This window comes from Diuraphis noxia, unplaced genomic scaffold (genome assembly GCF_037042655.1).
Source record: "Diuraphis noxia isolate RWA-SAM2 unplaced genomic scaffold, SU_Dnox_SAM2 contig0002, whole genome shotgun sequence".
Classification (NCBI taxonomy): Eukaryota; Metazoa; Arthropoda; class Insecta; order Hemiptera; family Aphididae; genus Diuraphis; species Diuraphis noxia.
In genome coordinates, this window is record NW_028301712.1 from 25,227,968 (window position 1) to 25,248,624 (window position 20,657).

General features: G+C 28.4%; 1 protein-coding gene and 1 pseudogene across 1 annotated transcript; both read right to left on the reverse strand.

The window, feature by feature from the left end:
* Window positions 1-11,167: 11,167 nt before the first annotated feature.
* Window positions 11,168-12,649, reverse strand: LOC149058256 (uncharacterized; annotated as a pseudogene).
* Window positions 12,650-18,364: 5,715 nt separating this feature from the next.
* On the reverse strand, window positions 18,365-19,730 carry LOC149058257 (uncharacterized). Its single transcript, XM_089221453.1, has 2 exons — window positions 19,256-19,730; window positions 18,365-19,181 (listed from the first exon to the last, which is right to left on the reverse strand). The coding sequence occupies exons 1-2, from the start codon at window positions 19,634-19,636 to the stop codon at window positions 18,459-18,461; spliced, it is 1,104 nt and encodes a 367-aa protein (XP_089077579.1). The 5' UTR covers window positions 19,637-19,730; the 3' UTR covers window positions 18,365-18,458.
* Between the last annotated feature and the right edge of the window lie 927 nt (window positions 19,731-20,657).

Genomic DNA, 20,657 nt, shown 5'->3' on the forward strand with positions numbered 1-20,657 from the left:
AACAAATTAAAAATTAAGGGAAAACGGGACATATTACGCACAATCAGTTTTCGACAAAATCGATTTTGGATTTTGATGAAACTTTTAAACAAAATTACCATGTATGATAGATATATGAAATTTTTACCAATGTTTCTATAAGTATATTCTATCCACCATGCAATTTTCAAAACATTTCAACTTAAGTTTAACTATTTATAGGCATGTGAAATTTTCGATCATTATTAGTTTTTTTTTAAAATTAATATCGATAAAAATGTATTTATTGTGTAGAAAAGCTTGAAAATTTAATACAATAAGGCTCCTAACATATTGTTACGATAGCAATTGAAAAATAAAATAAATTCATAGTCATAATTTATTGATTCAAAGTTTGAATTTTGACAAAATATTTGAAAATTCTCAAATTATTTTAAGCTAGAAGTTCATAAAAAAATTTCTTTAGAAATCTAAAATTTGAAAATTTAATAAAAAATTACAAGGTTGGCAATCATTATCACAAATAAAATATCCACCAGAAATTCAAATTAAATTTTTATGAGCGTTTGAAATTTAAATTTTTACAACATGGAATTTTCACAAGATTTCTCATTTAGTGATTTTTATTTTGGTTTAACTCTAAAACAAATGACCTCAGATACTTGAGATTTTCACTAAATATTTATATAGGTATTTCCTATATTTGATAAAATGTTCAAAATATTTTAAGATTTCAACTTTTTTAGTTTTTTTTTTCTATTAATGTCAATAAAATTGTATTGGTTGGGTCAAAAAGCTTCAAAAATTAATATAACTATTCCAACATATTGTTACAATAGCAGTTAAAAAATATTAAAAATACATAGGGACAATTTTTTTTTATAAGCATTATAAATGCTCTTAAATAATGCTAATATATAATGCTAATATAAATGCTCTTATATAAATGCTTCTAAATATCTTAGATAGAAATTCATAAAAGTTTTTCTTTTGAAATCTAAAATTTGAAAATTTAATACAAGACTCCTAACATATTTTTACAATAGTAGTTGAAAAATAAAAGAAATAAATAGCCACAACTTTTTTTACAAGTATTCAAATTTTAATTTTGACAACATACGTAAAAATCACGAAAATTCGTAAATTATTTTATGCTAAAAATTCATAAAAATTTTCCTTTTATATCTAAGATTTGAAAATTTTTAATAATCTATAATATATCTTTGACAGATAAATCATCTCCGCTCAGAACCGTTTATCGTATACAATGATATAATATCATTGAATTCAAATTTAATTCTATCCATTACAGTAACCCACTTGTAACCTACTGTACAGCAGAGCGATATCCACTTTCCCGCTTTTTTTTTTTTAATTTACATTTTTCTATATCAACTGACATGGGTTGAGAGGAATGAAAAACTATTTATTTCTTTAAATACATCTTTTTATTTCCACGACGCCATGTGTGAACAATATGGCTTAAAAATCTAGAAGTTTTAATATAATATTAGTATATTTTATATATACGTGAACATTTTTATGTTTCAATTCCATCTACTGTAATAATAATATATATGTGGGTGTTCAAACTTAACCAATATAAATTATCTCTCTTCGATCTATAATTAAAATTCATCAATTCTAGATAGCTGTTATTTAAGACATCCGACGTCTGCACAATATTATTCCCCACCATTTAAGTGGATTAAACGAAACATCAATAAATTATATTATATTATAATAAACTTTACCTAATTTATTATTTTATGTGATACATTTATCATCTAAAATAAATACTAATATTATTATGTATGCTATTATTTTTTGATTTGATTTCTATCGAAGAATATTTAGGTACTAAAACATCAGCTGAATTCAAACTGAATCAATATTAATGATTATATCCTTTGTTCGGCGCGAAAATTACTAAAAAAATAATTTCATTATTAATCAGCTGCTGGGAACAGGGGAAGTCATTAGATATTTTAATTAAAACTGAGGTTTAATTGTTTGGATAACAACTATGGCAATTAATAATTTTCTCGATTTAAACAAATATGTATTTTCGAAAATAAGTCCGATAAAATTAAAACCAAATCACAAGAGAATGCGTTTAATGAATCGTTATTTTCAAATGAGACCTTATTGTTTATTAACTGAAGTAATAACACAATATAGGTACTTTGGTAGTTTTAATAATTTAAAGTGATTATATTTTGAAATTATGTCAAACGTGTTTCCTGTGTAAGTTAATTTTCGGTGAATTATGTTTTAATAGAAAACAAAAATACTGTTTTAATCACCATTTCCATTTGAATAAATATTGAACACTTCCTTTCGATAAAACTGCAAGATTATAGTTTTTACTCAAGGGAATTTCGTAGCCAATATTCAGCGTATATTAGTACTTAAATATATTGTATAAATATATATATTATATAATAATAGCATTTTCGAAGTTTCTTAGGATTAAAAATTAAATATTCAGGTTTTAATCAAACGACCATCACGTCAGATTTTAATCAATAATTTATTCATAAATACGCATCACTTAAAGGTAATTTATGAAAAAAGTTTTAATTTTTTTTTTCTTTAAATAGAGCTTGGATTTTAGTGAAATAGAAACGTCTTTTTGAATGCCTGACCTGATGCACCTCACCAAGCTACAAACGTGTTTCAAGTATCTACGCATCATGATATTCAAACTAAATTTTTTTTGTAAATCATTTTATTTTTGACTTATTTCTAAGATATATGAGGAAAAAATGTTTCAAATTAAATCACATGACTAGGTACGCCAGTCAAAATTTTTTTATTTATTAAGGGACAACTATATTTTTTTTTACAAAATACAACTTGTACCTATCATTAAAAACAGAAATAAAAAAACTATTAGAAGTGCATTTTTAAAAGCATTATATGGTGTTTCAAGGTTTTGAATTAATTTTCATTGAACATTTTTATTTTTATAAAATGTATCATATTAAAACCCAGCTATATAGTTATTATTAATCATTAATATTACTACGTACTTGCGCACTCAAGATAGATAAACTTGAAAGGTTTTTGTAACGGGTATATAATGAGTATTGATCAGATGAGCTGTACCACGAAAGAAGAATATAATGATACCTTTCATAATGTATTTTATTATTATTTTGATTTTCAAAAGTTGTTTGAATGACGTTGGTATTTTATTAAAATTATCCCGTTGGGATATTTTGTTCACCTTGACAGTTTACTTCCGCTTTAGCTTTAACTCAAAGAAAAAAATAGGTGCAACGAGACTTCGCCGCAATGATCATTCTGAAACATCTTTATTGTACATATTATTATAAAGGATGCCCTTTTGTGCTTTTACTTGTAAAATAATGGTAAGCCTCTCATTTACTATATGCTCTTTATAATATACATATAGAAACTCATGTGTAACCATCCTTTTGTCTTGCATAAATTTATTTACCAAACTAAATAGTTATCAATACATTTAATATATTAATCTAAACTATTATTATGTAAGTATGTAACAAAAATAGAACAGTTTTATTTGTATTTTGTGTTTCAACTAAACCAAAAGAATATAAATTTTAATTTTATTTTAGAAAAATGGAACCTACAATATACTACTCGGACATTTAAACAGTAGAAAGCATCAGTGTTCATAAATTATTATGGCCATAACTTGCATTGATTAAAAGTGAATTAAATTTTTAAAAAAGTCATCAACGTCACGGCGCATGGGTTGATATCCCGCTGTAGGTGGTAATAGATAATGTATGATATTTTTGAAGTGTAAATTTAAAAAAATTATTATTGTTATACATTATCAATACATAATACTATTTCAATCAACAGGTTTCAGGTCAACAGTTATTGTTGTGTTGTACAAAATATAATTGCAAGTTTGCGTACAAAAGTGCAAAACCATTGGAAAAATTATCATAAATACTTTTATATGGATAGAGACGTCATAAAAAGAAAAACAAATGTATATTATGTAAGTGTTATCGAATAAAAAGTTTTCTTGTGTTATACAAAGTCGGGTCCTCACAGTGTACACGACCAGTTTTACTTTACACATTTTGAATACGTTTAACTGTATAAGAATACGTCTTCCGGCAAACTGTTTAACATAATATTATCATCTTCACGGTATTTTAATATAATATAAAAACAATGTGGGATGGAACAATGTCGTCGGATAATTAATATTGAAAGTCTCAGTATGCCATCATTGCTGCTGTTTTATACAGTATAATAACATCTACTGCAGTAATCACGCCTCCCCCCCCCCAAAAAAAAAAAATGTACATTGTTTTCACTATGTGTACAGTAAAAATTACTACCGACATAATATATTATTTATTGTTATATTCATGGGTAAACGCCCCTTTTATAAGATTATAAAAATTATTGTAATATTTCTGACAGAAAGACTAAAAGTAAATTACATAATATTATTTTATCTCAATTAATATTAACGTAATCATTTTATGAATTCTATAGTATTAGATCTTAATATGTTGCAACGCGAAATACAAAAACATGTAATTCGGTTGAAATATTATTGGCCAAAACAAACGGACTTAAAAAAAATAATGTATTTCCAAATAATTTATTCTACTTTTGGTATTATAATTTGGAATTATGAATAGATCTAAGTTTCTAGTGTATTTCCGTGGACTATGGTGATATACCGTGGAAACCAATTTCAGATAATGACTTGGAACAGTCGATGAGGCTGCTTAAAATATTGTAAACTAATGTAAAATCTGCTAATTAATGTTAACTTCAGGTCGCATATTATTCGTGGCTTTTAAAACATGAGATTTATTGTACTAAATATGCGTATATAATTAATACTTATATGCTTGGACGTCTGGGCAGAGGTGACAGTGGTGCATAAAAGTTGATGTCACACGCATGTTTACACGTGAATTATACGTGAAAACTTGTATAAATAAGGCCAGACGAATCGGGTAGAGACTATGCAGTATGCATAAATTAGCTTTTAAATTCTCTCTCTCCCTTTCCCTCTCCACCATCATCTTTCTCTTCATTGTCTGTTTAACTGGTAACTGCGGAAGAGAGATACAAATATTTCAGCGAACCCACAAATACGTCCTTTTACATAATCGTAACATACATAGACCTTAAAACTTTAAATTGCAAATTATTAATTTTGTTACCAAGCACCAATCCGAAACGATTTAGATTACTTACGAAATAATAAATACGTTATAAAGTTACTAAAACAAAATAATAATAGCGAAAAGTATATACCTATTATTGTCTTAAATGACTTAAAACTGTTGCAAGAGAGTACTACAGTGTCGTTGGTTTTGACGCGTAACTATAATTTAATTTTTAATTACACTTGATTGTAATAGAAATTTAGTATACCTGCTATACTAAAATTGGGTGATCAGACATAGTTTGATCTTGATCAATATTTTTATCGTAGAACCGTACATAAATTTTTAAATATGTGATGCTAATGAAAAAAATATCGATCCCAATATTATTATTGTTAAATTAACTAATTTGTTTTGATGTTTACGGTTAACATTATAATGCAAGAGCGGCCAAACTTGTTTTAATAGAAATCTGTTTTAAAATACATTTTTCCTTTGATTAGCCACACAAATATACATACCCAACAACAGTCTCTGAGATTTATATATGAACGGATAACTAAATGCGTAGTAATAAATTCTAGCAAAAGGATATATCGACTTTGAAATCGTCTGCGACTGACGAATTGCCCATCACCCCTGTTGTAATGCATCCGCAATTTGTATTCATATTCGTACCAAACTTTAACTTCAATACTTACTATAACGTTTCGCATTCACCTAATAATGAAATATAATATCCTTATGACCTTATATACATAAAAATACAGGCCTTTTTTTTGTCCCCGTTTTGTGACGAAACTATTTAACTTTTTTCCAATTTTTTTTTTCACTGAGTTGTTCAAAATACCTTCCTGTCATTACCTCGCCTGATTTTTAATTTTTTTTTTGCCTGAGGAAAGAGAGAGAGAGAGATTGTATTTGTATTGGTTTCACCATCTTTCCACCAAAAAATATACTAAACCTATACTTTTATTATTATAAAGAGGTAAAGGTTGTACGGGTAATCTCTGGATCTACTAAACCTATTTTGAAAATTATTTTATCAATAGAAATCCACATTATTTGTAAGTGGTTAAAAGGGGTGAAAATGAAAAAAAATGCTATGAGAATTAAATTTGTTCAGTAAGTTTAATTTATGATGTAAAATACCCTTCAAAAACGATTTATATAAATATATCGTTGTAAGATTATTAATTGGTATATTTTAGCCATTATCTATCTATATGTTTAAAAATATACTACTAACATAATCACAGGTAACGAATTTAACAAGAGGTAGGATTTTTAACGGGCTACGAAGTACACAGGTTCAGCTAGTTAATAGATATATTATATAAATATAATTTAATATTTAATAATTTAATACCTTAATAATAATAATAATAATATAAATTATTTAGAATAATGTTAAATTATGTATATCTTACATAATCTAATATACGTCACCTAGTCTTATTTAAACTTGATTTGGAAAATATATCGTAGTTAGTTGAGAACCAATATTCTTGTTGTTTTTTTCTACTGATAGCATTCCTGTGTATTTTAAATTTTAATACTCTATGTATATGTGTGAGGTTTAGTAGAGATGTACAATTTTAAATATTATTAAATATATAATAACAAATATAATAAAATAAAACTAATATATATATATTATTTAAAAATATAAAAATTTTCAATTTTAATGCTCAAGAAATTTAGAAATTTTCTACCTGCATCACTATGTGACTTAGTCATCAAATAGATTTTTTTTAATATTTACTACTTTATAACATTAGAATATAAAATATAATAAAAGATTTCAATAGGGATGTTAAGACCTTGGACACTATAATATTATAAATTCAATTATGCAATCTTAATGAAAATGGCTAAAGATAAAAATTAAAGATGTTCATATTTATCTAGAAATTAAAGATACTAGACAATGAGTAATTTAATTTGTATATGCTAAATCTGAAGACAGAGTCTACGCATATCTTCTATGTATCTATTTGTACTAGCATGATAATATGTATTGGGTTCATGTGTTATACAACAGACGAAATCATTGTAACATAAAAAGTTTAAAATCCCGTCAACTTGGCGTACCACCAAAACTGTTCTTTTTTTTATACCTAATGGCTTAAAAAAACTTTACGTAGGTACATTATTTTACCCCAATTAAGTACGATACAACTGCCGAACCATATATTAATTAATGTCAATAAATCGATTTATTTCATTTCGATTAAAATCGAATCACTTTCAAGGATCACACATATTTATAATTATAGCCATTTTATAAATCATTAATTACGATTTAGGGGTGGAGTGGCCGAGCGGACTAAGGCATCGGTTGCGACGCACGCAGTCGCCGGTTCGAATCTCGGTCACGGGCGGCATCGCTCTTTGGGCATTTCGCAATGTCTGGAGAAGTGGAGAGAGAGGCCACTGGCCCCCAATCGGGCATGGCAGAAGCCCACGGGTGCCCATTTAAAATTCTGCCAAAAAAAACCCACGAGTTAAAACCTTACAGTACCTTCCCCTACAGTTCCCCAGACTAATGACCTCAGTTGTCGAAGCCCTAACCATAAAAAATAAAAATAAAATAATTACGATTTAAAGATTAACTATAGTACTGACTAAAATAAATTCTTAATATAGGTTCATATGTAAGCCTTAGCCTTAACTAGTTATGAATCGTATTTATATTAGGTATATTTATGCCATTATATAAGACGTAAAAAAATACTATTTGCTTTTTTTATCCCAATACTTAAAATACTATCTTGCCATAACACTCGTACCGTTCGTAATAAAATTTAATTTTATAACCAAACTTAAAAAAATATATTTTGTATTTAATTTAACGATATTAGTTTTATGTACGCACAGTAAACAATTTACACAAGTATATCAATTCGACATTCGTCATGCAGAAACTGAACGATAGTAAAAATAATCATTTTGCTATATCGAATCATGTTTATAAACATTTTTGGGCGATGGCCCGGGAATATAAATAATATAATATAATGTATTTATATTCATATAATACTTTACAAAGTTTGCAATAGGATGATAACGCTTGAAATAAAATATTGCCGGGTTTAACGTCATTTCGCCGTACACAATAAAACTGTATAGTTTTAAACAAAATAGTATTTAAAGTACCAATGTGTTATGTATACTTGAGTATACTATTACTACTACTACAAGAAAAAAATGTATGAAATTTAGGCAAAGATTTGTCAATGGTAGTTATTTAAAGCATATTTAGATCGATTGCTGTAATTTAAATCACTCACCATTGCGTTTTATCTTGTGTCTGTGTCTATGGCTGTGTGTCTGTGCAGTGGTGTGTTATAGTTCGATCAGCTACACTGGTCGAGGTTTGTGAAAAAATATACTGATGAATACTAAGTAGTGATGATTATGTATTCTTAAAAGAGTTTTGTTGGTGAAATATAATAATAATAGTAATAATAATAATTTCAATATTACTAATGATAAAAAAATAACAAGAAATAATAAATAAAAATTAATATTTGCAATACTTATTATGTGCTTATGCCATATTTATTCTGGCTTAACGGAATACAACAAAACTAATTACATAATTCAATAATACAAAAGTACTATCATTTCATCCTAATAAAATAATAATAATCATTCGAAATCAATAATGACTGTAAGTCTGTAACAAATCAAAAAATAAACAATAATAACAATTCAAGTTTTAGGTAATTATCTTCTTTGTTTTTTTTTTATATTAATCAAAAAAAAATTTAAAAAAATACTCAATACATTAATATTTACTTAGGCATTTTCTATACACGATAAAATTTCATAAATATTTAATTTTTTTGAACTGTTTATATGTTTAAAATGTTCATATTTTTTTATTATGTTAATAATTTCTTTTTTCTAAATAAAAAAGCTTGAAAATGTAATGAAGTGTTCATTTTAAGTTTTTCTTACAACAATTAAGAATCAACAAAAATATAATCATCATTTTTTTACCAGTAGATAAAGTTCATAATATAGAAATGCATTTATCAAATATATTTGGATGACAGTTATGGTGTATTAATTTAAAAATAAATCAAATTGTTCCAGCTACTATGACTTATATATTATTTACTTTATGCACCTGTTTACTTAAAGAGATTTAACTTGACAACAATATCATGTTTGAAAACGACCCCCATCTAAATGATCAACAAACGAATGTCCATTGTGTTGCTTGTACGATGTAAATAAATTGTGAATAGGATGAGTGTGATGAACTCGTGAATTCTACTAGGAAGCTTAAATAATTTATGTATGTAATAAAATATAAATAATAATGTATATAAGGACTTAAAGTATCTTATATATATATATACACACATGATAGAAGTATAGAACCCAAAGTCATGGTTCCAATGTGAGGTTCTCGTACATCGTATTATTTCAAAGGACAACATTCTCGGGAAACTAAAACAAACTTTTTCGGCTAAGTTATGTGAGGTAGCAGACTACCACCGATACAAAATGTCATCAGCTGGTAGTATAATAATAATATGGCGACAATGATGAATAGTTCGAGAAGGAAAAACAATTATGACGTACTTTACTATTTATCTAGTTTTCATTTTCATGTCGTTTAATGTTATCTCAAGTATCATCAACATAACATACAAGAGTAGGTCTTCGATATCAGATCAGGATAATATTTTAAAATTAAAACTATTGACTCAATATGTAATGTGCACGGTACATGCATTTTTATATTGATTTTCAAAGAAAGCCATTGGAAAAGTTCATTTTAGATCAAATCGTAGTATTAGTTGATGCCTTATTAAAATCCTTTTTTTTTTAAACTTCTATTATAAAACTATGATAGTTTAACAATTACATACTAAATAAAAAAAAAAAAAAAAAAAACAGTATAAAGTTAAGATTAATACACATTAAATATTTATATACTATACAGTGTGATCACGCTAAGAGATACCACTAAATATTTCAGAACGATGACCTTGTATTGAAATGGGGTTTTCACTGAATGAAATATAGTACTTAAATACATATTTATTTATGATTTTTAACACTTTTAGTGTGCGCATGCGCAATACAACTTATATTTTTTTAAATGGAAACACTACTTTTTTTCTACATATTCGGATAGATTTTTTTTTTTAAATGTTTTTTGTATAAAAAGTTTTTTTTCTACTTACAAAATTGACAAAGTTATAGAATACATTTGAGTTTTTGCATAATTTTTATAATTTGCATAATTAACGAAATGTTAACTTATAACTAATGTAAATAAAAAAAAATAGTGCCAAATTAATACTTAATTTACCTTATCTGTTTATAAATAATAATTTAATAATATCGTACGTCGTCATGATGGATATCCCGAGTTCCTGTGTGATATAATTTTTGTTTAGTAAACTGCTATAATACGATTACAATTTTAAATATTTTTATAGTGGAATTTTATTTTGTTTTTCAATAGTTCTAATAACTTGTAGCTGACAAGTTGATAAGAACGTTAGAACTACTGGGGATATAGCAAGACCAAACTTTTAGGGGAGAAGATGAATCTGCTGAGAAAATCTCGACGCCTATGATGTCAATTTCATGACTAATGTATCTGTATTCAGTAGCGATATCAATAGCAGGCATCGGTTTGGATTCAAGGGAATTGTGAATCACTATGGCTACGCCACCATACCCATCCGGTCGATCAAATCTATAGGTTTTGAACTGTGGAATTGTTAGGGAACGTGAAGGTAAACCCTAATTTCAGAAAGAAGCACCACTAAGTATTTATGGTCAAAGGGAAGGTGTTGTAAGGTTGGGAGGCGAGCTGGGAGACTTCTCAGATTCCATTGGATTATGTTAATAAATTTTTTGTGCTTGTATGATTTTTGGACCGAACGCAATATTAGTATCTTTATTCACTCTTTTAAATAATTATTTTAAAGTATTATATTGATTATGAGGCAATTTAAAGCAGGGAAATTAAAGTTTCGAATGTTAAGAAGAGAGTTTAAGGATGATTGAATTAAGGCCTAAAGGGTAGAAGGAGGAAGTGAACTTATGAGGGATTCAGATAATGTAAGAGAAAGGGTATGCACCCAGGATAAGTCAATTGAGTTACTCACAGGAGTAAGATTTTGGTTTGAGGGTATGTTTAAACAGCTGCCCCGTTTGAGGAAGAATAGTAAGGTTCAATTGGTAGTGGATTTTTTTTATGATTTGGTGGGGGCGGGGTTTGAATTTAGTTTTCCTAGAGTTAAAAAAATTATGATTTTCCTGTAAACTGGGGAAATTATCTTCATGAAGAGAGGTGTTAGGTTTTAAGATTTCAGAAATAGGAGGCTGGCTATTTAAAACATCAGAAAAAGAAAAAGCAGTAGAACAACAATTATATTTCTTAAAAATGATGGCGCCTTTATAAGAAATATTTTCGTGGGCCATAATTTTTTTAATTTCTTTTTGGTTAGACTATTCTGGGCAGCTGCGATCCGTGGTAAGATGAGGTTGTTTGCAAAAAAGGCATACTGGGTCGGTGGCTTGAAAGTAAGGACAGGATTCGATCGAGTGCTTGGTTGCACCGCAATTGCTGCATCTAGGACCACTGCGACAGATTTTTGAATATGGCCAAAACGTAGGCAGCGGTAGCATTGGACCGGATGCTTGTCTTGAATTCGAAAACCATGTTGAAAACAGAGAAAACTGATGGAATATTTGGGGAAATGAATTTTAACTCAACAATGCGAGTCTTTACGATATTTTCATATTGTTTGATGTTGATTCACTTGAAAGCATCAATATTAACTGGATACTTGACACCTTCGAAAAATTCCAGTTCCGAGACAGTGTTGTCTAATTTAATTTTTCCGTACGAAAAAATAAGCGAAGAAGGTATACACGCATTGTAATTGTTTTATTTTAAAATATTAGAGTCTAGACAAAAGTTACCATTCGTGATGTTATCAAAAATGACTTTAATTTTTTTAGAGCCCGTGGGGATAATAATGTTAATGATGCCCGTAAAATTGTTCGAAAAGAATTTAGCAGCTCTACTAGGATGCCAGTTACCATAATATATGCACCATACTGTTACAATACTTGTTATTATTAAAGGTATTATCGTTTTTTTGTTGTAGAGAAGATCAGGGCGGTGTTAACTGTGAGAGACGAGGTAACGATCTCATTAGAAAGGCCGTTATCGTTGTCGCTCACGTCAATGACCATTGACCATTACTCAGACGAATTATTGACTTGCGGTGAAATATTATTATAATTTAAAGCATTTAATTAATTAATATAGTTAATTTAATATACACGTTAGATACGTTTAGAGATGGAGGATTGTCAATTATTTGCTTGGAGACTTGGTGATACCGGGCTGGATAAATCTTTTAGTGGCTTACCGTTTTTACTGACTAACTAAAAGCCAGGATTTGTGGTAGAATTGTTGTTATGGTTAGGTTATTGCCGGCTTTATTCTGGCCGATACAATTAGTGCCGCTCGAAGACGACGACATAATGGAACACTAATTAACTGCTGTATCGATATAGCAATAACGAATTAACTTTATCAGAAAAACGCGAGACACACGCCTGTACACAACTGAGCACAACTGATTATTATCTTTTAGCATACATAAAATAATAGATATTTTTCGTATTTTTGTTCTAGAGAATAAATTGAATATGTTAGTTCTAATATAGTGTGTGTATTATTGAAAAAAAAATCATATATGTATATGCCTGTCATCTCGTTTTAACGCGGCAAAAATATTTCGATTCTCAACATTGAGAATAGTTTCTAACAGGAATTACAAATGGTTAGTAGATATTTGAGATGTTAAAAGTATTTTAAAAATGATTGAAAAATTGTCAGAACTTTTCAAAATAATTGGAATAAACTAAAAGTTATAAAAGTTACGGAAAACAAGAATGCATTATGTGCAAAACCAGTGTGAAAATTCATTGTAAAAAAAAAATAATAATAATAAGACTTGATAGAAGGAAGCATCGAGTGACACTATTTCAATTTTCGATGATACTAACTCAGAGGTGATTAGTCGATTACAAAATATATTAATATTTTGACAAGAGTCCTTTTAAACTGACAACCCGCAAAACAGGTATAGAAAATGTCTACCATGTGCAGAAAAATGACCTAAGTACTCATAATATTTTATCTTATGAGTTATCATCATATCGTTAATGTTGTTTAGTATTATACAATTTATTATTAGATAGTATTTATAATACCGGGACTCTATCCAATAATGTTTACCAGCTCACAGAAAAAATTAATTATTTTTTAGTACCTACCGTACAGTTTCTGTACAACAAGTTGATATAGCTGTGTAAATCACTCATTAAATAAGTACTCAAAAATAAAATCGCAACTTAGTTACGTTCAAATTCAGTGATAAGATTAAATTTTATTGCGAACAGCATTCGTGCTAAGGAAAGATAGTAGGTACCTGTTTTTTAAATGCTTGAAAAAAAAACAAATCTTTTTTTAATTATATTAATAAAATATAAAACAATTCAAATCTTTTAACGATGCGATAAGATCATAAGAATTTCAGTGGCAAAGACAAATTTAAATAATATTTCATTAAGCGAGAGATACATTAACATGACTATTATGGCTTACGGTGCCTTATTTTATGAATTACATGAATAAAAAAAAAAAGCTATCTTTTGTATCCGAGATTTATATTATGTTAAGATAAAAATTCCTACCTATAGTAGTGATTGTAAAGAAACCAATTAACATAAAGATAGGCAATAAGAAACATCTCGAGTTAAGGGATACTACAAAACGAGCCTGTGTCGGCCTGGGATATGAAAGGCCTAGGCAGGTTTTTTTTTTAGGGTCTCAATTGTTTGTCAACATTTACCTAAGATTGAGTTTAAATTGTGAATGTCATGTATTGTGATATCTTCCATACATATAAAATATAAACGTTATACATGGATACTTTTGTATATATATATATATATATATGTATATACCATATCCTATCGTTATACTGTACGAGCGATAACATTATGAAAAACATGTAGTACCCAAAAATAAAACTAAAATAATTTACGATAATTCTATTCGGCTATTGCTGTATGTATAGTGTATACTTGAAAGTGTACTGTATAGTATATACTTCCCGGTACTGGTAGGATGGTAACACAACTATGCAATATATATGACCCAGAGAGGTAATTTTCCGATGTATAAGTTGAATGGGCGTTTCTCACTTCCTCTACCTCATTCGATTATTTTTTATCGAAAAAATTTATATACTTGAAACAACGTTGATTGGGGCTCCCTCTCATATGATAATCGACGGCATGTTCCGCAATTGCATCTGAAATTTACGATGGACAATACGACTTATAAAGTTCATTTTATATCAGCGTGAGCAAAATATTTGATATTGTATTATATGAATCTCTAAAAATCAAAGTAAAAGTGCTTAATTAAGACGATTTGTTAAAAATTGTCTATAGATCAATAAGTTTTCAAAATTGATAGAATAATAACTATTTTATTCTTGTTTTTAATTTCATCTAAATCGAAGCACTAATGCATTATATTTTCACATTGTATTATATTAGAATAATATGTATAATTATTTGCGTGATTTACAGAGTCGACGATCGGTTCAGCCGCGGCGGTGGCCGGTTCAGGTGCGTCCGTATTGCGCGGTGCCGACGCCGGTTTATACTTGATGTGTACAATCGCCAACGATCATAGTTGATTTCATTTCATTGGCTATTAAATTATACAAAATACAATAATACATTATTATAATATATATATTCTACCAATGAGAAGAGGCGAACCAAGCTTATTGAGGTGGTGAAGAATTCGGCAAACATGGAGCTTATCAAAAAGATGCTCTTAACCTGACAATCTATATCTATTTTGTAATGAGTGTCCATGATATAATAAAAATAGTGTTTGAAAATTTCATGAAATTTAAAAAAAATGAAATATTTCAAAATGTGTGAAATATTTCAATTATCATTATTTTTGTAGTTTTGTCTTGTAAAATATTAAATAATTAATCTAAATAAATTAAATATCTTATTAGTCATTGTCACACATTTTTTTCTTAGTTTAAATGTATAATAATACGAGTATGTTGTATTTTTTTGCTGTACCTATTATTTGATGTAAAAATGTAAAATAAATAAGGAATATGTATGTATCGTATATTATATATGTACCATGAACGTGGTTACTTATATAGTTGTATACTTTTATGTAAAAAATCAGATCAGAGTTTTCTTGATCATGAATCTTTATGACATTTATTTGTATAGGAAACCAGTACTTAGGTATATTAGTATATATTATAAAGATTATAGTTTTTTTGCTAATGAACTTGAAATAATATAAATTATAATTACTATAATCTAGTTATCTCCTAAATTGGCGGGAAGATAAAATTGATAATGCAGTAGGGCCAAATAATGAAATAATTAATAAAAATGCAATATATCACAAAACATTGAAATATTTCACAACTTAGTGAAATATTTCTCATACTTCAAACGCTAAATATAAATAACCTAAAATCAATTCTTCACTTTACTTCGTAATGTTCGGTAAAATCTGTAAACGTCTCGATGGTATTAATTAGCGTTATTATGGATCGTTTAGAAGCGTTTAGAGGCTTAATATTATAGGGAAGATATGGGGATTTATACTCCCAGAGACTTTTTTTGTTTAATAACTATAATTAAATTCCTGTAAGTATTTGGCTTTAAAAGATTTTAAGATTTTAAAATAAGTAATAATAAGGTTATCAAAATAAGTAACCATAGTTGAAATTTTTTTATTTGAATAGCTTAAAACTACCTCAGTTAAAAGATAACTTTGAAAACCATTATTATACCATTTACCTCATATTTTAATGTATATAATAAATTAATATGGTACTATGATCTATGAAATTTAATGATCAAAGAACGTATAGGATTAGGGCGATAGTATATAAACTTATATCCCACCCCAGAACCGGTTCCAAATTACGCCACAGTTAAGAAGTGACAGTCAGTGCAGCCCATTTTATGTGCAACGAGACAGCTGAGGTCTCGGGAAGAAATTGTAACATCACAAAAGTCCACGCATTCGGTTCGGTTTTTTAAATTTATCCACAGCTTTTGATTTCAGTACTACATAAATTTATATCATATAATTATTTTAACATTTTTCCACTTACACCTATATGGCATTATGGCCATATTTATAGCCATAATATCTTGAGTGGGTCAGAAAGAGAAAACAAATTCACTGACATTAATCACAACATGCATTCATCATCACGATAATTATTATAATATTTTAATCACCAAAAACTCCTATTATTTGAATGTTATAAAATCAATGGTTAATGGTTATACAGGGTGTCCCGCGAGGATTTACCCATATTACGATATCTCACGAAATAATGGAGATATCAAAATTCTGGTTTTATAATAAGATTCACAGGGTTAAGAACTACAAATATTTTATTTTTAAATTAATTTAAATGTTTTCGTAAATAATTTAAAAAATATAATTTTTTATTTAATTATTTCCAAAAAAATTAAAGATAACCATTTTGTAGAATTTATTTTTCTGAAAATATTGACGTTTCAAAATTTTATCTCCACTAATTTCCTGATTTTTGATATTTTTTCTAGTTTAGAAGAAATAAAATATGATTATAAATTTATTACTATTAGGAACACGGAAAGTATTCAGCCGACCATATGGGAATGCGCGTGGCGCGGCGGGTCACATGTTTGATAATATTATGGTGTTAAATAATTTGCAATTTTTCTCGAAACTAAAAAAAAATATTAAAAATCAGGAAATTACTGAAAATGAAATTTTGAAACGAAAATATTTTCAGAAAAATAAACTCTACAAAATGGCTATCTTTAATTTTTTTTGGAAATAGTTAAATATATTTTACTTTTTTACCAAAACATTAAATAAATTAAAATATGAAACAATTGTAGTTCTTATCCCTGTGAGTTTTATTACAAAACCAGAATTTCGATATCATCACTATTATTTCGGGAGATATCGCAATGGGTAAATCTTCACGGGACACTCTGTATTCAACGTCGAATTGATTTCCTTCAATGTCATCTCAGTGTAACAAACCGTAACTTTCGTGTCATTTTTTTTTTAACTATCAACGGTTCCTAAATTCCTATGTAATATACAAAACAACCAGTAAATGATAAAACAGTACTATAGGATCGTATCGTAATGTATGAAATATGATTTTTCGAAAATATTAATAATTATTATTTGCTATCCATATACTATTGATTTTATAATATACAAATAAATTGGACCACAGAAGTTTTTGGTGATTAAAATTTGTCATATTCTTTATTAGACCTATCGGATGATAGCATAATTTTAATCAACAAAACTCTTATGGTCCAACTTATTCGTATATTATAAAATCAGTGGTTATACGTAACTGTTCAACGTCTAATTGATTTTGTTCAATGCCTGATTAGTGTAACAAACCCAATAATCTGTCATTCGTGTTATATTTTCTTAACAATCAACGGTTCCTACATTGTTATACAATATACAGAAAAGCCAGTAACTGATAAAACGATACAATATGTACGAAATTTGATTTTTTCAAATATATTCTTTTCTAACGTTTTCCTGAGAAAATTGTTAATTGTTATGTTAAAAATAATATTTTCGAAAAAATCATACTTCATACATATTGTATCGTTTTATCAGTTACTGGTTTTCTGTATATTGTATAACAATGTAGGAACCGTTGAATGTTAAGAAAATATAACACGAATGACAGATTATTGGGTTTGTTACACTAAGCAAGCATTGAAGAAAACCAATTCGACGTTGAACAGTATAACATATAACCACTGATTGTATAATATACAAATGAGTTGGACCATAAGAGTTTTGTTGATTAAAATTATGCTATCATCCGATAGGTCTAATAAAGAATATGACAAATTTTAATCACCAAAAACTTCTGTGGTCCAATTTATTTGTATATTATAAAATCAATGGTATGGATAACAAATAATAAAATGAAATATGATTATTATGGTCGATGTCGGCGCATTTATTTTTATCTGAAGGTCCAAAACGCAACATGGAACATTATAAGTTTACAATAATGATTGATGAATCATTTTTGTAAGCATAAAATGTTAAATGTTTCACTTTGGACCTTCAGATAAAAATAAATGCGTTGACGACCTTTTAAACCCTTAACTAAAAATATACGATTATTAATTTAAAATTTGTATTTAAAATATGATTATAGACGAATATATTTAAAAAACACAACCAAATAAGCGTTTCCACAGTGTGCGGCGTTTGGGCTTAGCTTCGGGGGTAACTATATCTGACACAGAACCCACGAGATCACAGCTGGAGTTTTTCACGTCTGTTCCAACCGGGCCACTGATTTCTTCGATCGGCAAAGACGCTTGCTGCTGTAATTCATCTGCACACCGGGGTGAATCCATCAATATCTGTTCGTGTGTGTTTGAAGTCAAACCGATATCGACTTTATCACCCACGGAATCCGTTTCCACATCGGGAATCAACATTGAAACAAAACACTCGTACGGTGGAACTTTAAGGTCACAGTGGAACTGTTGCACGTCTGTTTCGACCGGGCCACTAATCTCTTCTACTTGGGAAGTCATTTGTGGGCCTATAGGTTCACAGTCGGACTGTTGAACGTCAGTTTCAATCGGGTCGTTGAACTCCTCTACTTTCAATGTCGTTTGCTGCAGAAAATCCTCAGGAAATTGGGGTGAATCCGTTAACACCGGTTCCTCCATGACTGGTAGCGAACTAAAATCTAATTTATCACCCGCGGAATTCGTCGGCTCGACGAGTATGCCAGAACTAGAACGCCGGACCTTGACATCACCACAACAAAACAATTTTCGGAAGAAATGCTTGGTCCTTTTCCAAGCAGAACGGCACTTTGGCTTGGCCACAGTGGTTATTGAATTTGCATCATCGGATCCCTGAATTATGGGTTCCTGCGGAAAAATAGCGTGTGTTTATAAATACAAATATAATATAACTTTATAATATAATATAATATAACAAATACCTCATTTATACAGGGGTTTGGCATCAAAACACAACTTGAGGATTGTTGTACCTCGATATCTGGCTTTTCTACAGCCGGTCCACTTAACTCCTCGACCGGAAAAGCCGTATTTGGCATCAACTCGTCCGCGGATCGGCATGAGTCAATTATGTCCGGTTGTATCAAGGTGGAAGACAGTAATCCAGTATCAATTTCATCGCTATCCGAACCCAAATGTTTGGCGATGTTTGGTATTAAATTTGATTTCCGATCAGCCAGGTCACCGCAGTGACTCTCCGATACGATTTCTCCGGTCACGTCATTTTTCAGATCTGCAGGAGAACCGTCCATTACGATCGCCTCGGTGGATGCTGTAATACTCTGTTCAACAATGCTCGGCATGATATTATAATTAATATAATAGTAATAATATTATATTAACTGGTTAGTAAATTATTATAATATTATAGACAAATAAATAGACAAAATTAAACTTTTATTGTTTTGTGCACACGCTAAGACAGCCAAAGATATAATGAATAATGAAATAAGACTAATGTATAAATTAAACAATTTATTATTGTCAATGGCAACTATATCTTAGCAACTTTTATTTATTTATTTATTTAAAGCAATATTTTGATATTTATTAAAATAAACAAAAAAATGAAAATATTCCAAAGCTATTTTATATTGTACAATACATTGCATATTATGCACGTTAAAAGCTATTTCCTACCCTGGTGGCTAGCATCCAAATTTTCAATTTTTTTGATTTTTTAACTATTAATTTTACTATGATTTATACCAATCAATACATCCATATGTTTAGAATTTAAACCTCGATATTTTCCCCTAAACATTAAATTTTTCAAAAACTACCTGTGGGGGAAGAACATTGGCAAGAAAACTGAAAAACGTCTTGAATATCTCACTGTATGTCTGTAAAATCATATCTGGTTTAACAACCAGGCTTAGATAAATTAAATCCAAAAAGGTTATAAGAAATCAATAATATTTTTTAATAATTGAAAATAAACCTTATAGTTTACCTAATTTACCTAAGTTTTACTTAAGTTATATGTGCAAACAATAAAAATTATACCAACTACGAAGTATAATCAGCTATAAATACTTACTAAAATGTAACAAACATTGTCTTGTATGATATTTATTTTGAGTGTTCAGCATATACATTAAATTAAACGCAAACATCTATTTTTTTCACTTCAACGGTTTTAGGTAAGTACCTAATATTAATTTTTAATTAATTTTTAAATTATGTCAATTTATTGGTTCGTGCATGTACATTAAAATATAATTTTAATTCGATTACACGCAATAAAATTCTAAAACACTATAATTATTACAATTTATTATACTTTTTATTCTTTTATTATAAATAATATGCGATTGGCCGGTA